We start from the raw sequence: 19,534 nt of genomic DNA on the forward strand, positions 1-19,534 counted from the left end.
CAGGCTTTTCCTTTAGCTTGCACCTTTTGTGGATCCAGTATGTTCCCGGGGTTTGGGGGATACCCTGAGCCTTCACTGAGACTCTAACACTGGTAACTTCAGGCAGTACCCAGAACTCCAGATACTTCCTGATTATTCCCTCCCTGATGGATGAGAATATAACCAAATCAAACGAACACATTTCAATTTTCATAGCTGCAGAAACACAATGCATCAACCTTTCTACATAAATAGACTACTTCCCTAAAATGAGTGAATTAAGTGAAAACATCATCCTCTTCTGTTTCCACTCATCCCAATATCAGAGTACATGGGTGACCACCCATGCTAAGTCTGTAGTCAACCCTGAGTCCGTGCTACCCAAGTCCTGCCATTGTAAAGCTGCGTAAGGCAGCAACAACCTTCAAAACTCAAATATTTACAAATCATGACCACTTTTTAAATGAAACCCCTCAGATCCCACTAAAATATCCCTCACTGCCTAACAGTGGCATCCATCTTAAACCACTGATTTTTATATATGGCAACTATCCAATGTTATTCAATGCAAATATAATGGAAGGTAATCAAAATCATGCAAATGACACATGGTTTCATGCAGTGACGGAAGTGTTGAGATAACTGCCCTGATAAAATACAAGGGGATTATTAAACAGTGCCTGGCAGATTTATATCCTTTAACAATTGAAGAAAGAAATTATGGAATGGGCTCTTTAAAAGATAATGATTTGAGTATCAAAGGCCCTGAAAAAATTAGGTAACTCCTTGGAGAGTTTTGCAAAAACAAATCTCTTTATGATTGTGCTGTGAAAACAGATGACAGTATTTTTTAAAACTAACCTCACACACACACACACACAAAGCGTCATCTATTCTTAATTCATGCTAATATATCCTCACAATTGTAAGATAATTTATTTTGTGTTCATCTTTCTTTTCCAAGATAAAATTTTAACTATAACTTTACTTTCAAGAAATTTTAGGGCCCATTTAAACTGTATTCAATTTAAACGTCTGCTTTCTGCTAACAACCATCTCTGGATGGTGGGAACTCCTGAACCCCTTTTTTCAGTGAGAAATATGTGTGTTTGGGAATCCTCACTCTCCCTTCTCTTGCAGAGCTTGACCCTTTTTCTTTCCTTGGTTGTACCTTCTTCATCACACAGGATGTGTGTCCACACACATCAGCCCTTCACTTAGTTGGCTTCCATGGCCCCTTCTCCTCCAAGTGTGGTCTGTAGACCAGCCACTCTGACCACCTGGGAGCTTGCTCAAACTGCAGAATCTCAGGCCCTGCCCTCAACTTCTGAAGAAAAATTTACATTTTAACAAGACCCCGCAGTGATTCACATGCACCTTAATGTTTAGCACTGTTCTCGATGATTCCCCAGCACTTTTTCTGCAATACTGTGTTTCGTGAAATCTAGAGTTTATTCTTGTTGGCCTCCACACCTAATAATTCACAAAATTCTACGTAAATTGCCTAGCCCATGTGTTATCCTTCCTCTGTACATCTCAGTTCTTACCAGAGCATCCCAACAGCCCCCTAACTGCTCTCCCAGCTGTCAATCTCCTCCTTACCCCTCTCCCCAGTATTTATTGCATCTTTTCTGAATAATCTTCCCCCAAATAACAAACAAGTTAGCTATCACTCTCCTTCCTGCAACTCTTGAAAGACTAGTTTTAGTAAGATCTAATCCCTGGGAGAGCCGCAAGCACCAGCTGGTGGTCCCTGCTACCTCTCCAATCCTATCTCCTCCCTCCCCCCACCCCACCAGGCGCTTTTCACTGGCCCTAGTCCAAGCTACTTAGAGCTCCGTAAAGAACATGTGATCTCTGACACCTTGGTGGTACATTTTCACATGCTGTTCCTGGGGTAGAATGGCCTTTCCTTCCTGATCTACTTAGGAAATTCTACTGAATCCACCTAAACCCACAGTCTCCTGAAGCTTTTTCTATCCCACCCAAACTGAATTCATTACTAACCTGTTTATGTCCTACTACATTTTGTACAAATTACATAGCACATTATATTGAAATTATTTTATATGTGTTTTTCTCTCTTGTTTCTGAGATCCTAAATGAGTGAATTTTATTAATCTTTGATCTCTAGCATTTAGTGTTTAGCATATAAAGGATGATCAATAAATCCCTATTGAATGCATAAGTAATTCACCATGAAACAAACGTTGCTCCTCAAATAATTCTAAATGCAATTTTTATAGAAAAATACTAACTTATACATGTAGTTTGATATTAATAAGTATATTATTGAAAGGAAAACTAAGAAAGGACACATTTTTTTATCATGGGCATGTTTCTGAATCACTCTTAGAAGAAAAATGAGGTGCACATGAATGATGCATTACCATTACTGAACAGTAGTTATGAGCAGTCTCCAGTTTTAAGCTCAATAACCTCTTGAAAACCTTACAACCACAGTAAGAGGTAAAACACAGCCTAAGCATGCATGCTTGAATGTTTAGAAAAGGGAACTTTCGTTTATTTTGTTTTGTTTTAAATAGTGTTGAATGAGTAGAAAGGTAAAACATAAAACTTCCAAATTTGAAGTGTAAAATACTAGAATTATTTGTGCTTAAATTGTAGCCATACAGCCTAGGCTGTTAAAAATTGGGAACACATCAGAATCACCTGGGGAGCCCTTGCAACCATACTAGTATCCTACTTCAGTGCAGGACACTTAGGTGAAAGTGAAAGAGAAAAAGAAAGGAAGGAGAATAAAGGGAGGGAGAGGGAGAGAGAAGGAAAAGAGGGTGGAAGAAAGGGTAGAAGACAAAAAGGAAAGAAGGTAGAGAGAGAAGGGAGAAGGAAACGTAGGGAGGGAGGGAGGGAGGGGAAGGGAAGGAGAGAGAGAGAGAATGCACTGCAAAGACAATCTACTTTCAATAATGGCAAATATTCCAGCACTCCTCATGCTATACCCTATCTGCATACATTTTACCAGACACTTGACAAGAAGCATCTATACTAGAATTAAATTTTCAGCCATATGCTTTATGACTCATATTATATGTAAATATTAGAATTCAAACTACCCCCTGTTGACATGTGCATGTAATTTTAAGTACAATTTTCTTGATAATGCAAGGTCCTTCAAGAGCTTTGATATTTCTATTTACCTCTTTTCCTTCTCAAGGAAAATGCTGTTTTCACAATAATGTTCATTTTTTCTATTCTCTTTTTTCACTCAATAGCCCTATATTATTATGATTTAAGTAAATATGATTTTATTTTATTAATTGGAAGAGAGGTAAAAATGTACTAGGACAAATGATGCATATTGACAAAGGAAGGGCTGAAGAATATAATTCTCTACTCTTTGAAGCATTGCATAAAATTCCTTATGACTTAAATTTTATTTTATTTTTGGGTCCATAGTAAACTACACTTCCATTTCCCTGAGTTAAAAATTAAGAGAATTAAGAGCTAAACTTTTAAAACCAACTCAAGCACTACCTTTTTCCTGACCATTTCACCAGAAGATACCAATCTCCTTTTCTTTTAATCCTCCACTATATCTCTATAAGATTGGAACTATTCAGTTCATATGTACATATTTGTTTATAGTCTGTTACATTCTCAGATTGATAAATTACCCAAAATATGAGGCTGTACCACATTAATCTTGCATTTTTCAGTATTGTACTATTCCTGACCCAAAGAATATACTTAATAAATGTTTAACAGATCAATGCCTTTAAAAGTCAATGAGAGAATAATGACATACTTCTGCTTATGTTTTTCTAACAGAAAATAATACATAATTAAGCTGGGAAATGAGAGAACAAAAAATATTAGGAAGCAGAAAAAAATCATCTATTTAACTTCAATAACAAGAGATAACCTTTGTCAACAGTTTTCCTTTACTTATCCATGTCAAGTTCATATATATGTCATTGGGCCCCTTTCAGATGAGTATTCACAAAGCGAGCTGTTTGTAAGTCAAGTTACTTCTGTCCTCCTAAAACTGTTTTTATAAGGTCAGTAGTTCTTAAATGTGTTGAAACAAAAAAGGACAAGCAAATGAGGTAATGAGCTTGTACAGCTTCATCTATGTGATGGTTATTTTAATGACCTGGCCTTAACTGTTTTTCCAACCCCCTTTTATACAACTACATAACTCTCATGACTCTTTCAATGACGAAGCTTGCCTGACTTGTTTCAAGTCCAGATCTTTAGACATTTATGTTTAACTATGTTTGTCTGCTAGAGCTTTCTTTCAAATCACAAAACAACTTTGACTACACATACTGATGAGGGGACAATGCTGACAAGTAAGTAGCTAATGCTGCTACGTACAAATTAACTCTGCAGAGCTCCTGCTGTTTATGTGAATTTGTTAAAAAGCAAGCTACAAATGTAATCTTCTTTTATACTCTGATGTTTGGGGTTATTTACTACTACCAGAATTTTGGTTCCTGCTAAACATACATTTCAACTTTCAAGAGGGAGATAAGTTTTATGAAACAACTTACAACAACCTTTCAGAAAACTGCACATTTCAAGATCCAATTTTATTCTTTCACGCTACCACTAAATAGTCTTCTTTCTGATCACCAGGCAATTTTCCAACCTCTTTGCGATTTCTCTTTCTAAACAATTTCTTCCAGAAAAGCTTTTGGCAATAATTTAACACTTGTCTGCCCTGGTGAGTTGGGTGAATTAGAAAAACCTGAAAATAGATTCCAATGAAAATGAAGCAGGGACTGAACACTTACCTGAGTCAGTGACTCCCTGACCTGGCTCTGTCACATTCAAAGATAAACTCAATAAGTAAGACACATTACTTTTAATTTTTGTGCTCAGCTTTAAGTATTCATTTACTGAGAGCATGTAATGACTAAACTGCAATGCTTCCCCCAAATAATTCCAATTATTTAAAACAGATTAAACTTGAAATAAATAGTTGCTATAATACTGTTATTGCATGTGTTTTGTGTGTGTGTGTGTGCATAATACTTAAAAACATACTTAGAATGTGACAGTTGAGGTTCAAATACTGAACTTGCCCTTAATTAGCTGTGTGACCTAGGCTAGCTTACTTAACTTCTCAGTGCCTCAGTTCCTCATCTATAAGCTGGTTATAGTAACAATACCAACCTCATAGGGTTTGTGTGAGAATTAAATGAATTCATACAAATAAAGCTCTAAGAACAGTGCCAGGCAGACAGGCTTAAATAAGTGGCTCCTCAAGGCTGGCCTGTGGGATGGGTATGCTTTAGACCCTTTCTAGGATACTGCTGTCAGCCAATCCCTATGAACCAAGCATACTGGAATCAAGAATATTTTACCCTTTTAAAACTCTTAAAGCTAAACCTTTACATTGGTAATTTATACAAAATTTGATGATCTTCACTTCCTTATTGCTAACAATTTCTATCTCTATTCTATCTTCTATAAATATGGGGAAAAGATACATAAACTTCTTTTGCACTAGAGTAATGATGACAAATATTGATTGAGAACTCCTTGTTTGCCAAATCTTGTCATAAGGGCTTTATATGTAGATGTTTATTTCATCCTCACAAATTTAAGGAATCAGGTTCTCTTGTTATCCCCGATTCACACATAGGGAAACCGAGGCTCTGGGAGGTCACACAGCCAGCTGTCTAATAGTGTCAGAGCAGAAAGCGAGGAGGGGCTTATGTAACTGCAAAGATCGAAGCTGAGCTCTTAAGTATGGCACTATATCATGGAAGGGACTATATAGGAAATTCAATTTAATCTCTTTATTTCCCAGCTGAACGACCCAGAGCAAGGCAATGACTAAGTGATGCAAAATTTAAGTCTTTTGCCTTACAGTCTGAGGGTCTCTCTGTCACACCACTTTGCATCCTCCTTTCCTCTAGCCTAATCCTGGATTTATATTTTTTCACTTCTTCAAGTTTGAGTAGAAAGTCAGAGTTAACAAAAAAAAACAAAAAACCATGTTTGCCCTGAATATATTCCTCCCGCACACATCCATTTTTTTCTCCTTTGAAGTAGCAACAAAAGCTGCCAACAGAGGATCCCCCGGGTTTATAGAGCATCAGTCGGCTTCTCAGATGAAGGCAAAGATGAGAAGACAGAAATCCCTCCTTTAGAGAACTTTGCTAATGTTTTTCACTCAATACATTCTTTCTTTAGTGAACACTTTTAAGACAACCCTGAAACCTCAAGGCAAGAATGGCAAAGCACTGAATTCTAGAGCTACAGGTGGTCCCTAATTGATTGCCAGGAGCCAAATGAAAGGAAGTTGAGTGAATGGACACTCAGATCTCCATCTTCTCCAATTCATTTTATTTAAACTCATCCTTTCCATAGCCTACAGTCCCTTCCATCCTCCCCTATGTTATTGGAGGCAAACTTCATTAGCCAAAGGCAAGAGGAGAAGAGTGCTTTCATATATTTATTCAGGGTTCCAGTGATTTGAGGCTTATCAAGAGAAGTCAAAATAAGAGAGACAGTACTTCTTGGCTTAGACCAAAAGTGCCTGCATTCTAAATATCAAATTTGGAAGGAAAAAGCATTCTTAACTTTTAAGTTTACACTGTCTTTTTACTCAGGTATACATTCATCATGTACACATAACAACACACATGCAAAATGCAACAATATTACACTGGCTCATTTTGCAACAAAGGAGGGAGGCTCTATTTTAATTTTTGCATTTAAAATGGTCTCCATTTTACAATGAGGGAAGTTCAGGAACAAAACAATAATATATTAATTTATGCATTAATTTAATACTTACTGATAACCTGCTATGTACTAGGTATTCTCCTAGGCATAGAGAATACCCCAGTGAACAAAACAGGCAATGTTCCTGCTTTCATGGAACTTTATTTCTAGTGGATAAAACAAATAACAAGATGAATAATTAAAATATATAGGATCCCAACCTGTGATAAGTTCTAAGGAGAAAAAATGTAAACCAGCAAAAGACAACATGAAATGATCAGATGAAAAGTGTAGAAATTTGAGATAGTGTGGTCAGCAAAGATCTTATGAGAAAGTGATCTTTGAATTAAAACAAAAAGGAAGTGTGAAGACATTTGAGAGACTGGAAGCCCTGAGGTGGAAAATTATCTTGCATCTCTGAAGAATCAGAGTGACTCCAGTGAAGGGAAGGGTTATAAGAAATGAGATCAGAGAAATAAGAGGAAGCCAGATCATGCAGAACCTTATGGTTCATGCTAAATATTCTCACTTTTACCAGGAGTGAAATGGGAATCTATTAAAGAGTTTTAAGAAGAGGAATAACATAATCTGACTTACAATTTAACAGAATCACTCTGTTGGGGGTTAAAAAAAGGACTGACGTGGTACAAGGTCAATTAGCAGTGGCTCTTGCAATAAACCAGATGAGAGATGATGATGACTTTGGAGCAGCATGGTGGCACTGAGAGTGGTGTAAAATGGTTGAATGCTGGGTATATTTTGAAAGTAGAGATGAAAAGACCTGATGATGAAACTGATAAGAGATGCGAAAAAAAAAGAAAAAGTTAAGGTTGAAATCTAACTTTTCAACCATGGAATTGAAATGAAGAAGACTATAGGAATGGTTGCATGTATATAATTTTTTGGTTTATTTCTTTTGTTTTGTTTGCTGGAGATGGGAAAGGCATATCAGAAGCTCATTTTTTTTTACATGTTCAATTTAAGATGTCTATTAACCATCCAAGTGGAGATGTCAAGTAGATAATTGGATATACAGGACTGAATTGATAGGAGAGGTCTGCGAGGAAGAAATGAATTTGGGAGTCATTAGCATATAGATGAGGAAGAATCGACAAAAGAGACTGAGAAAGATAAGTCAGAATGTAAAAGGAAAACTAGGTGGATGTGGTATCCTTGAACACAAGTGAAGAAATTATTTCAGGAAGGATAAAGTAAAAGTCTGATGAATGCTGTTCATAGGTCAGGAAAGTTGAGGACTGAGAATTGACTGCTGGATTTAGCAACACGGTATCATTGGTAGCCTTGATAAAAGTCGTATCAGTGGAGTAGAGAAATGTGAACAAAACCTTGATTAGGGAAAGAGAAATTGAAGATGGTGAGTATAGACAACTCTCAGGAAGGTATGCTGCAAAGGGACAGTGAGTGATAGGGGAAATAAATGGGGAGAAAATAGGATCAGGAAACTGCTGTCTACCTGTTTGTATTTAAAATGAGTGAAATAAGTGGGTGTTTATATCCTGCTGTGAATGGCCCATTAAAGTGGGAAGATTTATTGATCTCAGTAAGAGAGGAAAGGATTAAGAGAGCTGTCATTGAGTTGATGAGATGGATGTGATCTAGGGCAGTCTACTCAAAGGTGGTCCAAGAATGGCAGACTGTCAGAAGTGCAAATTATTTGGCCCTGTGCTAGAGCTAGTAAGTCAGACTCTCAGGGTGGGACAAAGGAAACTGGGTCTTATCAAGCTCTCCTAGTAATTCCTATGCATGATAGTCTAAAAGGCACTGATCTAGTGCAGAGTGGGGGAATCAATCTTACCTAGGAACACAAACAATTTATGTGTGGAACAGTAGAGTCATGTGGGCACAGGTGAGGTAGGTGGGTAGGTAGAGTAATGGGACCTTATGGAAGTTCTCTTGTAATTGCTTTGACTTCTCAGTGAAGGAAGAAGCAAGAACCTCAGTCCTTTTTCTCTATTTTGAGTTGGACTATTAGTTTCAGAGACCCAGAATGACTTTGTGTCACTCAGCAAAGTTGTATTATTCTCTTCATCCTCTGTGACTGAGTACGAAGTTAGCATAAACTTTAAGCCTCTTCCTCTACTTTATGCCACTCTTCCTATTTTTCCTCCTTGCTAGCAAGGGTCTACTTTGTTTTTTCTAGAGGTCACTTTGGTTCACCTATTCTTTTAGTCAAGCTAGGTTCCCCAGAAAACAACACACACACCTACCATACAGATAGTCCCCAGACTAGCAAGTGTACTGAGTACCAAAGCAATGTTAAACTTTCATGCTCCAGATCAAAGAAAAATAAAATTCCAATGACAGCACATGCCAATATTACATAAGATTACCTATAAGTCTTTCTTGGTCATTAATTATTTGCTTACTAATTATTTACTATATAGGTTTATCATGAAATCACTCTGGGTAATAAAAAGTCTACCATAAAATATCTAATGAATAAATATATTAATCAATAACTTCCTCTCCCACACTTCTCACATCTATTCAATCACTATCGATTTCACCCCAATTCTTTACGGTATCCATCCTTTTGAGCTCCACTGACAGTTTCTTTTTCTAGGCCCTCGTCATCTCTTGCCTAAACTATGAGAATATGCTCTTAAGTTATGTTCCTGTCTCTGATATGCTTTGCTGTTCCTACAATCCCCATCAGCCTATCCTGCATCATGAAAATGCCAATGTAATAATTTCAGACATAAAACTAATTATGCTTAAAATTCTTGAATTGCATCCAAGATAATATCCAAACATCTTTGGCTGACCGTGAAGCCCTGGGAGTTGGTAACTGCTAGTATTTCCAGCCTTGTCTCTTGCTACTTTACTCCATCAACATTCACACCATGCTGTGGGACTTCTGTAACCACTAGGTTTCTTGCCCTGAACACAGGTTGCTACATCCACATAGAAAAATCAGCTTCCCCATCTGCAAACAAGAACCCAACTTATAAAATGGAAATTATAATCAATTTACTAGATTATGAGAGCAATGCAAACTATTTAACCTTTTACAAATCATAGCTATTTTATTTCCCATAACTAACAATCATTATAATGTAAGCTTTTCTATTTTAATGTGTGCCATTTAAATGTTTTTTTTTAAACCACACATTATAGCTTTTACATTGTTCATAAACATCATCAAATCATAAACTTTCACTGTTGTTCTCTTTCAGTTCTTCAGTGCAGGTATTTGCATCTCTGGAAAATTGCAAGAAGCTTTCCATTTATACTGTATTTTTCTTTATTTCTTCATTTCTTTTTAATTTGCAAATAAGAGTACTGGTTTCCCCTGACATTCATGTTATATTCTTCTAAAGAAGCTATTATTTTGTTGATTGATAGCTCATTAATAAGTATAATTACCATCTGCCATGTGGCATCTTAAATTATCCAGTAATTACATTTATATTAGTTTTCAATTTTGGAAGCTAAGCTCTTAAAAGAGACTCTTCTCCTTTATTAAAGTCAGGTAGAGTTCCTGGTAATTTTTCAAACAACTAGATTTGTATGTCCACTTTACTTTTTGTTACTGCCACATTGTAATAATAATGTAAAATTTAACAGTCCTTTCTATGAATGCTGTTATTTAATACTAAGTTTAATATATAAACTATGGTGCTTTTATGTTAAATTTTGCATATGATACGATTTTTGAAAAAGACAAAAATACCTAATATTTGGTTTTCTGGGCACTGTGGTTAAAAAATAAGGGTCAGCTGAAATCATCTGGATGTATTCTTAAAGAAAAAATGTAGCCTGGATTTCAAGGTAATATATGCAAGGAAGATTTGAGGAGTCTCAGTATTCACCCCAGTTTAAAGCTGTTTTGAAGAATAAAGCCACACACACCTTTATAAATATATATGTCTTTCAATTTTATTAAAGATATTCTCTTTATTTCTCCTGCCATAACTGTTTAAGGAAAATGCATATCTTTCCAGATACAAACAATTCCAGAATTCTCCTAAGGAATCAAAACAGTATTTTTTTCCTTTTCATATGATTCTTTTTCACTTAATTTTCATTCACCCACATTTCCCTTCATGTCTTCTCTCTGTATTTTTATTTTAAACCACATATATTATATAAGACAAGAGCCTCTGATTTATTCCATTTGGGACCTGAGATTTGGATGTGGACAATTTTGCAGTATTTGTAAAAAGAATATAATAAAATTACCCATAAGCCGCAAATTCAATATATACATTTGCCGTCAGAATTCTAATAAACAGATCATTGAATTTCACAGCTGGAAGGGGCCTTGGAGAGCAGGGAGTCCACCCCCCACATATCGCAGGAAAAAAAAAAAGTGAAGCCAAGGAGTTTTAATTCACTGGCCAGTCACTCAACTAACTGCAAGAGAACAAGGAGCTAGACCTCAGACTCCCTGGGGAGTCACAGAAGCCAAGTCTTGTGCTTTTTTAATGTCACATGTTCTCTCATGACATAGACTTGCGGTACTGGTCTGTCATTCTTCACAAGGTGAAAATAGAGTTAACTGAGTTTGCTGTGTGCCTGAGAAACTGCTAAGCATCCATTCGTGAAAGCAAAACTGGGAACCTATGAAATTTCTTTATCAGGAGCTTTTCTCCAAGGCTGCCTTTTCTGTCTGTTCACATGTAAGGTGCCTAGGGCAATGTCCTCCACAGGCAGTAGCTATTAATCTCTGACAATTTTTTTTAAGAGGCAACAGTGCTAATTTTAGGTTACTATATAAAAAATAATTTCTTACTCAATTATCTAATCATCTTGGATATTCTCTTCAGACTTTGTTTTCATGTTTTGTCTAAAGCACTTTTTCCATGCTCAGAGAAATCTGTGGATATTAAATTTGGTGTTTGAAATGTGCGCTTTGACAGACCTCAATTTAAGGGTGCTATGTATTTTTATGAAGGATAAAGAGCAGCTGATTATACTGACAGAAATCCCAGAGGCAGTGACCTCTGTTGATGGTAACTGACTATATAGTGGAGCAGGAAAAGCTCTAATTTCCTCCTTCCTTCAACCTCTGCTCTAACAATTACCAGTGAAGCCCTATCAAGAATATTTTGTTTGATGATCCAGCAAAGTATCTGGTAAAGGAGGAAAAGGGAAGAGCAGGGAATTTCCTGTGAGGGTGAGGGAAAGAGGTTCTGTGAGCTTTCCCTGCATGATTAGAGCTTGGGAAGTTGATCTCTTTTCATGCTGTAGATGTGGCGTGCTGCAGTCACGCCTCCCGCTGCCAGCCCAGAACCAGGATCTTAATCAGTCACTATGAAAACTCATTAGCTCCACAGCAATGAGTCTTCCACTGCTGAAGCTTGGCGCTGTGCTTAGCACCATGGCAATGATATCAAACTGGATGTCCCAAACTCTCCCATCCTTGGTAGGACTGAACACCACGAGGCTATCAACGCCAGATACCTTAGTAAGTCACTCCGGTGGGTTTGGCCGTCTTGGGAAGTAAGTGCATTAAACCAGTGGGCTTTATTTTGTAAACTGCAAAGGCTGAGATTTTGCTTCTCTATTTACAGGTCTTCTTCAACAATACAATATTTATGTGGTAACTTTAGTCATGGATGTTCCTTTAGGAACACTTTAAAGTTACATCAAAGAATAAACGAACTGCCTGAGAAATTAGCTGTGAAAGGAAATACTAGATTCATCAAATTCTTAATGAAAAGCTTTAATTTATATTGTTCTGAGGTTTTGAAGAATTCTTTCTTTTAAAATATGTTTTGTTTCTTATTATTTTACTTCTTTTAACATCTGTAAAATCCCCATAATTTTTCCTACAGAATATGCTATAGGGTATATTCTAGCTAATCTAGTTTTACTATAGCAGGTTCTTCTTTGGAATTCAATTCCTGTGACTGAAATGCATTCAGTCAGAGAAACCAACCTCTTTTAAACATAAATGAATAATAAAAAAAAACCTCAGCAATTTAAAGCATGACCAAAAAATCCTTTAAGAGAGCTAAGAATCACGAACAGAAAACTTACTTGATAAAATCATCTCCCTGTACTGTTTAATTTTTTCGTAAACTCTTCTCCTGTCACAAGTCTAACTCTGTAGTCTTCATTCATCTACGATTAGTGGCTTTTTAACCCTTCCCACATTATAACAAATGTCTTTTCTCATGGTTTATTTGGCAATACTCTAAAATATTTCAAATAAAAATGAAAACTATTGGTTCTTCAAATAGAAGCTTACAAATTCAAATAGAAGGAATAACCTGGAAAAACAATTTCCCTGCTAGCAAATAATAAGTACAGAAAAATAATAAGTACAGAAACAATTATTCAGAGCCCTTTACCTTTTTATGTTTATCTGTTTTTTACCATTGGACTGCTCCCACAGATCAGAAAAAGTCAGATACTTAAAAAAAAAAAAAAGCAACTCTCCATTTTGAAGATATGTTTGCAGTTACTAATAATAATTACCCTATCAATCAACATGTAATTAACTGAGTAGAGCCAGATCAAATTAATTACATAATTTGCCAGATTAACCTGGTGCTCAGGGCAACAGCAGAGCACATGTGAGGCACACTTTGACCTGCTTTTATATTTTTACCTCCCTTGAACCACTTATGGTACCTCAGTGCCTCCATTATTGAGATTCCCCTCCTTCCCTGTATGATGTGTGTGGCAGGAGGGTGTAAAAGACATTTGTAGTTATAAAGAAACCATGACATGGCATCAATAAGCAATCACAAAACAAAGAAATTTACATTATTTAATATTTACTGAGCCAAATTTCCTCAATGTTCAAGTACCTGGTGATTTTTAACAACTTAGTTGTTGAATTAACTCTTTCAAGAAATGAACCTAGCTAAGCAATTCATGAAAAAGCTATGTTTCACACTTGGTACCTTGGTTCTGCTATGTATAATTTCTGTGTCTACAGATATTGGTTTGGTTATTTCCTGTTTCTTGTTGATGGAGGAGAATCAACTTTCCAAAATTATGCATGATTCTTTTAGAACTTCTTGCTCTCTTATGAGTTTAAAGTAAATCCATTTTCTTTAAATTAGTAATTTAAAGAAAATGGATTTCTTCTGATTAGTAATCTGTTGGTTGAAAAATATAAAATATTGGTATGGTCTACAAATGTTCTGACACGACTGAGTCACCTTTTGAGTGACAAAAAATAAAGTTCAGAAAATTTTACACTATGTTATTCACTGGAATGGAGAAATCATGTTGCAAAAGTGTGTGAGTGTGAGTGAATGAGTGTGAGTGTGTGTGCGTGCATGTTTTACAGAAGTGCCAAATATTACAGAAGTAATTTCCCCACCTTAACTATTCAAGATAATTGCTCATATCTTAGGATTCCCATGGTGAGAAATGAATGAGTCTAGTTCCTACATTAAGATCATTAAATGTTAATGCTGGAAAGGATCTTAGAAACTATCCAGGCCAGTTATTTTTACACTATTTTTTGGCAGCAGTGCCATTTTTTTTTTTAGAATTAAATCTTATGTAATACATTCAGAATAAATATTTGTTGAATGAATCTTGAGGTGGAAATCCAATATATAAAACAGGTCATGGGTCAAATAATAAATTATTCGGGGGAGGCATTTACTGTGCCTCTATCATCTGTTCCCTCCCCACATAATCAACCCCTTTCCCTGGTCAAAATGCCTCCACAGAAACCTTAGAACTCTCAGGAGCTTAGCTGGAAATATGACTGATCTAATCCAACCTCCTCATTCTGCAAGTGGGAAGACTGACCCCAAATGTTTAAGTGACTAAAGAGATTTCCCCTCTCTGGTTAATGACAGAATCAAGGGTAGAAGCAAGTCACCTGACTGCAGTCCTGACCAGGGAAGTCATCTCACCCACCTTTGCTCTCCTTGCCCCTCCTGGTCCCTAGTGCCACACTAGGTTCTCTCTGTCCATCTCAGCTGGTTTCCTATGTCCCTGGACTCCACTTTCCTTAGATGGAAGGGCTGACAGTTCCCTTCCCAGTAAGTAGAGCTATGGTGTCCAGCCCTTCTCAACTCTCTCACTCTACATTCTCACTGTAGACAGTACGAATGGTATAAGCTTGAAAGTCTGTGCTTGCAAGTCTCTATACACCCCCCAAAAAATGAATGAATGAATAAATAAATAATGTAGGTCTTAAAATTTGTTTTATGAGTGTTTGTGGGATGTGCACATGGCAAAAAGTACAGATTTACACAAATATGAATATGGTCTTTCTTTAAAATGGTAGTTTCAAATAACCTTGAGAAAACAAAAATAAGAAATATAGGGTTTTAATCATTAAAGGCAATTAAATCTGTTTATGGCAGGTACCTCTGAAATAGGCAGTGTACGTTTGATTGTCTCAAAAGCTGAAACAGGTTTTTAAATTTCCAGGATATTTTTGTCAGTAAGTAGTTAAACACTGCTCCTTATTAGGGGAATAAACTCCCTCTGGCTTCTCAGAATCTTGAAACATCCCTTTATCCTCCTCTTTGGCCCTGTTCTCTCTCTCTCTCTCTCTTTCTTTCCTTCCCCTCCTAATCTATAACTGGGCCCATCTGCCTTCGGAGGAGCGGGTGTCTGCAGAGACAAAGCCTGGGCTCTGAGAAAGCTCAGGCTCCTTCTGGCATGTCTCTCTGATGCAGAGTAACTTCCCCCTGAGGCTGAGCTTCTGAGAAATCACTCACACTGTGGATTCCACACCAGGAAGAACCTGGAAAAGAATAATTAAATAAGCAGAGGACATTTAGCAGACACCAGCTGTTCTCAATCAGCCCTGCCGCTGTGGTGGGAAGAGGCCTCCAAGGGACCTGTGGGCTTCGGTGATTTGTTTTGCTACATTTTCAAATGTCTAGCCAGCTTCTCCTCATAAATAACTACTTCAATGACTTAGTCAGTTTTAAGTTTTGGAAAATGAGTAGAATACTCTGATACAAACTCTCAATACTCTCTAAGTTTCTTAACTCACCAATTTTTTTTTTTTTTTTAGTCCTGGATGAAGATATCTGACTTCTCTGTTTTGTACCACTGTTTTTCTTCCCCCAATCCTTAGGCAATGTCTATTTTGTGAAAGACCAACTAAACAAATTAAGGAAATGGATGAAAGAACAGAATGGTAAATCTTGAAAGTCACAGAGAATGTGATAATTGCCGTTTTAGAGTAGAACTGTGGTATGGGTAAGAGAGTAGATTTATTCTTAAGTACTTAAAGCAGAAGGAGAGCAAAAGGGGGAACATTACTAAGAGAGTTCAGAGCCAGTCCTTTAGCTTTCCACCGATGGAAGGGGCTGCCTATGAAGCAGGGAAATCCTTATCATGCAGAGTTCAAGCGGAAACACAAGGAGAATACATACGAGAAGTGTCACTGAGTGGAAAGACATAGGACCAGACATGACTTCTGAGTCCCTCCCAACTCTGAGTCATTATGATTTCCAGAATATGAGAAGAAGTGATCAACCAACCTGAATTTGAGGGTGTCTTCGGTTTTGTGTTTAACTGTTTGTCGTTGTTTTTACAGTTGTTTTTCTTAGAGCCTTGAGGTTGCCTTGAGTGAAGAATATACATTTCTTTCAGTTCCAACTAGTCTCATAAGAAATAGGAGGAAAACTGCTATGCAGTGACATCTTTATTAACACATCCTCCAGAACACAGCTTCTTTTAGTGTGGTCTGTCAACATCTCTATCATTCCTGCCCTTCTTCTCTTCACAACTAAAGTCATTAGCATACTAAACCACATTTCATTCTCTGAGACCAAACCTATCCTCAGACAGATAATTTATAAGGACTTTTCACCAGGTATCTCCTCTAAATCATCAGGTATCTCCTACTCTAAATTGAATAGGTTTTAGTAAATGGATTTTTTTCTGCTTTATTTTCCCCTACCTTGTACACCCCTTTCAGTAGCTTGACCCCTTATTCTTCTTTGCCTCAGTCTGTACTTTTATGAAATTCCCAGACATTCAGCATAAACATAAGACCTAGCAATGTTCAACCAGTTGATTCTGTCCTCTTCAAAGAATCAGAATTCTGTCCCTTTGCCTGTCCCTCCACTTGTGTCTCGCCAAGCCTTTACTGCTAATTATTCCTTTGGAGTCTCAACTGTTACTTGTTTCCACATTGTTTGGATAATGCCCTCGCTGGGTGCATCTCCTCTAAAGCGAAGTTTTTTCAACTATTGGTGAATGGACATAGGCCATCTATCTGCAATCTACCTGCAAAGGATGAACATAAAGAGCTCTGATCTGAACACTGGAGAAAATTGGTATAAGTCCCATATATAACATTTACTAAACGGGTGACTTCGGAAAACATTGCTTCAGTTCTTTGCGTTTCAGTTTCCTCGTAAATAAGATAATGTCTATTTCAAAGGGTAGTTGGTTCAAAAGAAGTGAGACTAATACAAGAGAAGGGGTTTTATAAAAAGAAAACCATGCTGAAATGCAAGATATTTTTTTAATTTTTATTTTTAACCTCAGTCTTCAGGATCTTTCTTTCCTGTTCAAAGCCCCTGACGTTCTGAGAGATTTCTCACACAGTAGCTTTGTATTTATAAAGCATAGCTCTGTAATTAAATTGTAAGCAAAAAATCCAAACTTGAAATCCAATTGTTAAAATTATCACTTTAATTCTCCTATTTAGAGCATGCTTAAATATTTCATGAGTTTTGTAATATTAAAAACTGCTAAATAGTTCATTTAGTTCTTCTAATTAACACAAAAGGTTCAAAGAGAACTGCATCAGTAACCACTGTGATCAGCAATGCTTTGGATAGCAATAAACCAAATGCACCCTCCAGGTCCAAGTAGTCAGCTTCACGGTAGTTCAGAAAATGCTATCAGAATTATCTTCATCATATATAAAAGGGAATTTCAGATAACTGGTAGTGCAGTATGGGGGTTAAACTTTCAAGCTCTGATATCAGACTGTGCAAGTGCAAATCTCAGCTCTGCTGATTACCTCCTACAAGACCTTGAGCAAGTTCCTTACTGTCTCTAAGTCTCAGTTTCCTCACCTATAAAATGGGCAGAATAACATCACCTGGTTCATAGAGTTACTGTGATATTCAAAGGCAGTAATGTATGTGAACTGCCAACTAATGGCTAGAGCACCATAAATGTTTGCTATTACTATTATATGAGTTTTATTGACACCTAAGTAACTGCTCTTTTAAGTTAAAATGAGAGCAGATCTTTTCTCATTGGTATCCAAAATCCATCTAAATATTTCTTTCCACCTGAAGTCTTAGCTGGTTTTATTTTTATCCTCTTTTCAATGCCAATATGGGTGCCATAAAAGAGAACACTAGAGACGCTCATAAAGCTTCCTTTATTTTATCACTAAACCTGACACAGAAGTCTCTATCAAACCCACACAACTGTCAAGCACTCATCTTTTATACTAGCTTTTTTCTCTTTTGAGTTACCTTTTTCTTGCCAGAGAGGTAACTTGTTATAGTTGAGATCATTCAGACTAACTCTGTAGTAGATAAAGCCATGGCTCTTTTCAATAATTCTTACAAGAAGACAATTGAAAGTACAAACAAAACCGGAGTCTACTTTTATTAAGCTGACACTTCAGGAAGAATGCTAAATGAACATCAAACCCTATTCACCTTTTCTGCTTCCCTCATTCCAGAGAGCAACTGACACCCTGCCCTGACATTATAAGCTCTTTACTAGTTAGCCAAACACCTGGCAAGTGAACATCAATATTAATGATGCCAGGTTTAATAATCAGTATTTGCACTGCTGTTAAAGATATTTTAATATTATAATTGGGTGGTCCCTGCTCCTTTATACAAAAGCTAAATTTATTCTAGTGAGAAGCCTTAATTTTCTGACATATTTGAGATTTGTGTCCAATGTCAGGAAAAGCCTAGTTGAAACTGTAGAGCCTATGTCGAGATATATTCGTTCCATACTGTTACTCAGCTTAAACCTTTAATTACATCATTGAAACTACTCTGCTAAGCTGTACCTATCTCTATTCTGTAGATGATCTCTTTGCATTTTTTCTTCTTTAGTATAAAAAGATTATCTTTACGATCTTATCTGATTCTAACAATATATAATTCTAAGTACGTTTTTCTGTCCCAATCATAGTCAGGCATAAATGCTAGAAAGAAGGAGTAAGGGGAATCAAAAGAAAGAAATGATAATGAATCCAATAACTCAGAAATAAAAGGCAGCATAGGACACTTCTATGAACTATCTGAAAAAGGAGACTAAAAGATAGGTTTGGCACCATTTCCTTTTCATTACAGACTAAGGACAAGGACTGTGCCGTCTTTTAGAATTTTGTGAGTTTATAATTTATAGCTTCCCCATGATTGTTGTTGGAATGCCTATAAGCACCCTACAGTAATTTTCTCTAAAGCCCTTGAAAGGAAAAAATCCATGTGTTGGTTGATGGTATGTGATGAGCTAGGGCCTGGGAGAGAATAAGTAGGAGACTAAATCTGTTCTGCCGCAAATTACAAGACAGAAGACGCCACAGACTATGGCAGCTCTGTAGAGAGTGGTCAGGCTGGTTTAGTCCTTTTAAGAATCTGCTTCCTACCAGGCAAAGTGCTCCAGTCTAAAGGCAAACAGACCAGCCCAGTAACACTGGGCATTGTGCAAAATAGTTCTCTGCTGGGCACCATTCACCTCCATGTTCCTAGCCCCATCTCAGCCTTTCTTTCATCCTTCCTTGTTCCAGCCCCTCCAGCCTGAGTCATTAAAGACCTTCTTTTCTAGACAAAATTCATCTCCCTCTTCTCCTGATAATATAAGAAATATCTCCTTATCTGCTGATTCCCTGGAAACCATAGAGGGAAGGACAAAGACTGAAGAATTTCAGATCCCAGCTGCAGAAGTTAGTCAGAGCTTAGCT

The 19,534-nt window shown here is 36.9% G+C and overlaps 1 protein-coding gene across 4 annotated transcripts in view; it reads left to right on the plus strand.

The window, feature by feature from the left end:
* OLFM3 (olfactomedin 3) overlaps positions 1 to 19,534 on the plus strand; it is a gene marked incomplete at both ends in the record, with an annotated part of 191,859 nt that overhangs the window by 127,579 nt on the left and 44,746 nt on the right. For 2 of the 4 annotated variants that reach the window (XM_082681013.1, XM_082681014.1), the window contains one exon: positions 11,984 to 12,112. The exons of the other annotated variants lie outside the window; for them this stretch is intronic. In XM_082681013.1, the coding sequence (XP_082537139.1) occupies positions 11,984 to 12,112 (129 nt within the window). Of the gene's footprint in view, positions 1 to 11,983; positions 12,113 to 19,534 lie in introns of those variants that run through there. 4 annotated transcript variants of the gene reach the window in all.

This window comes from Grampus griseus (genome assembly GCF_964374135.1).
Source record: "Grampus griseus genome assembly, chromosome: 1".
NCBI classification, from domain to species: Eukaryota; Metazoa; Chordata; class Mammalia; order Artiodactyla; family Delphinidae; genus Grampus; species Grampus griseus.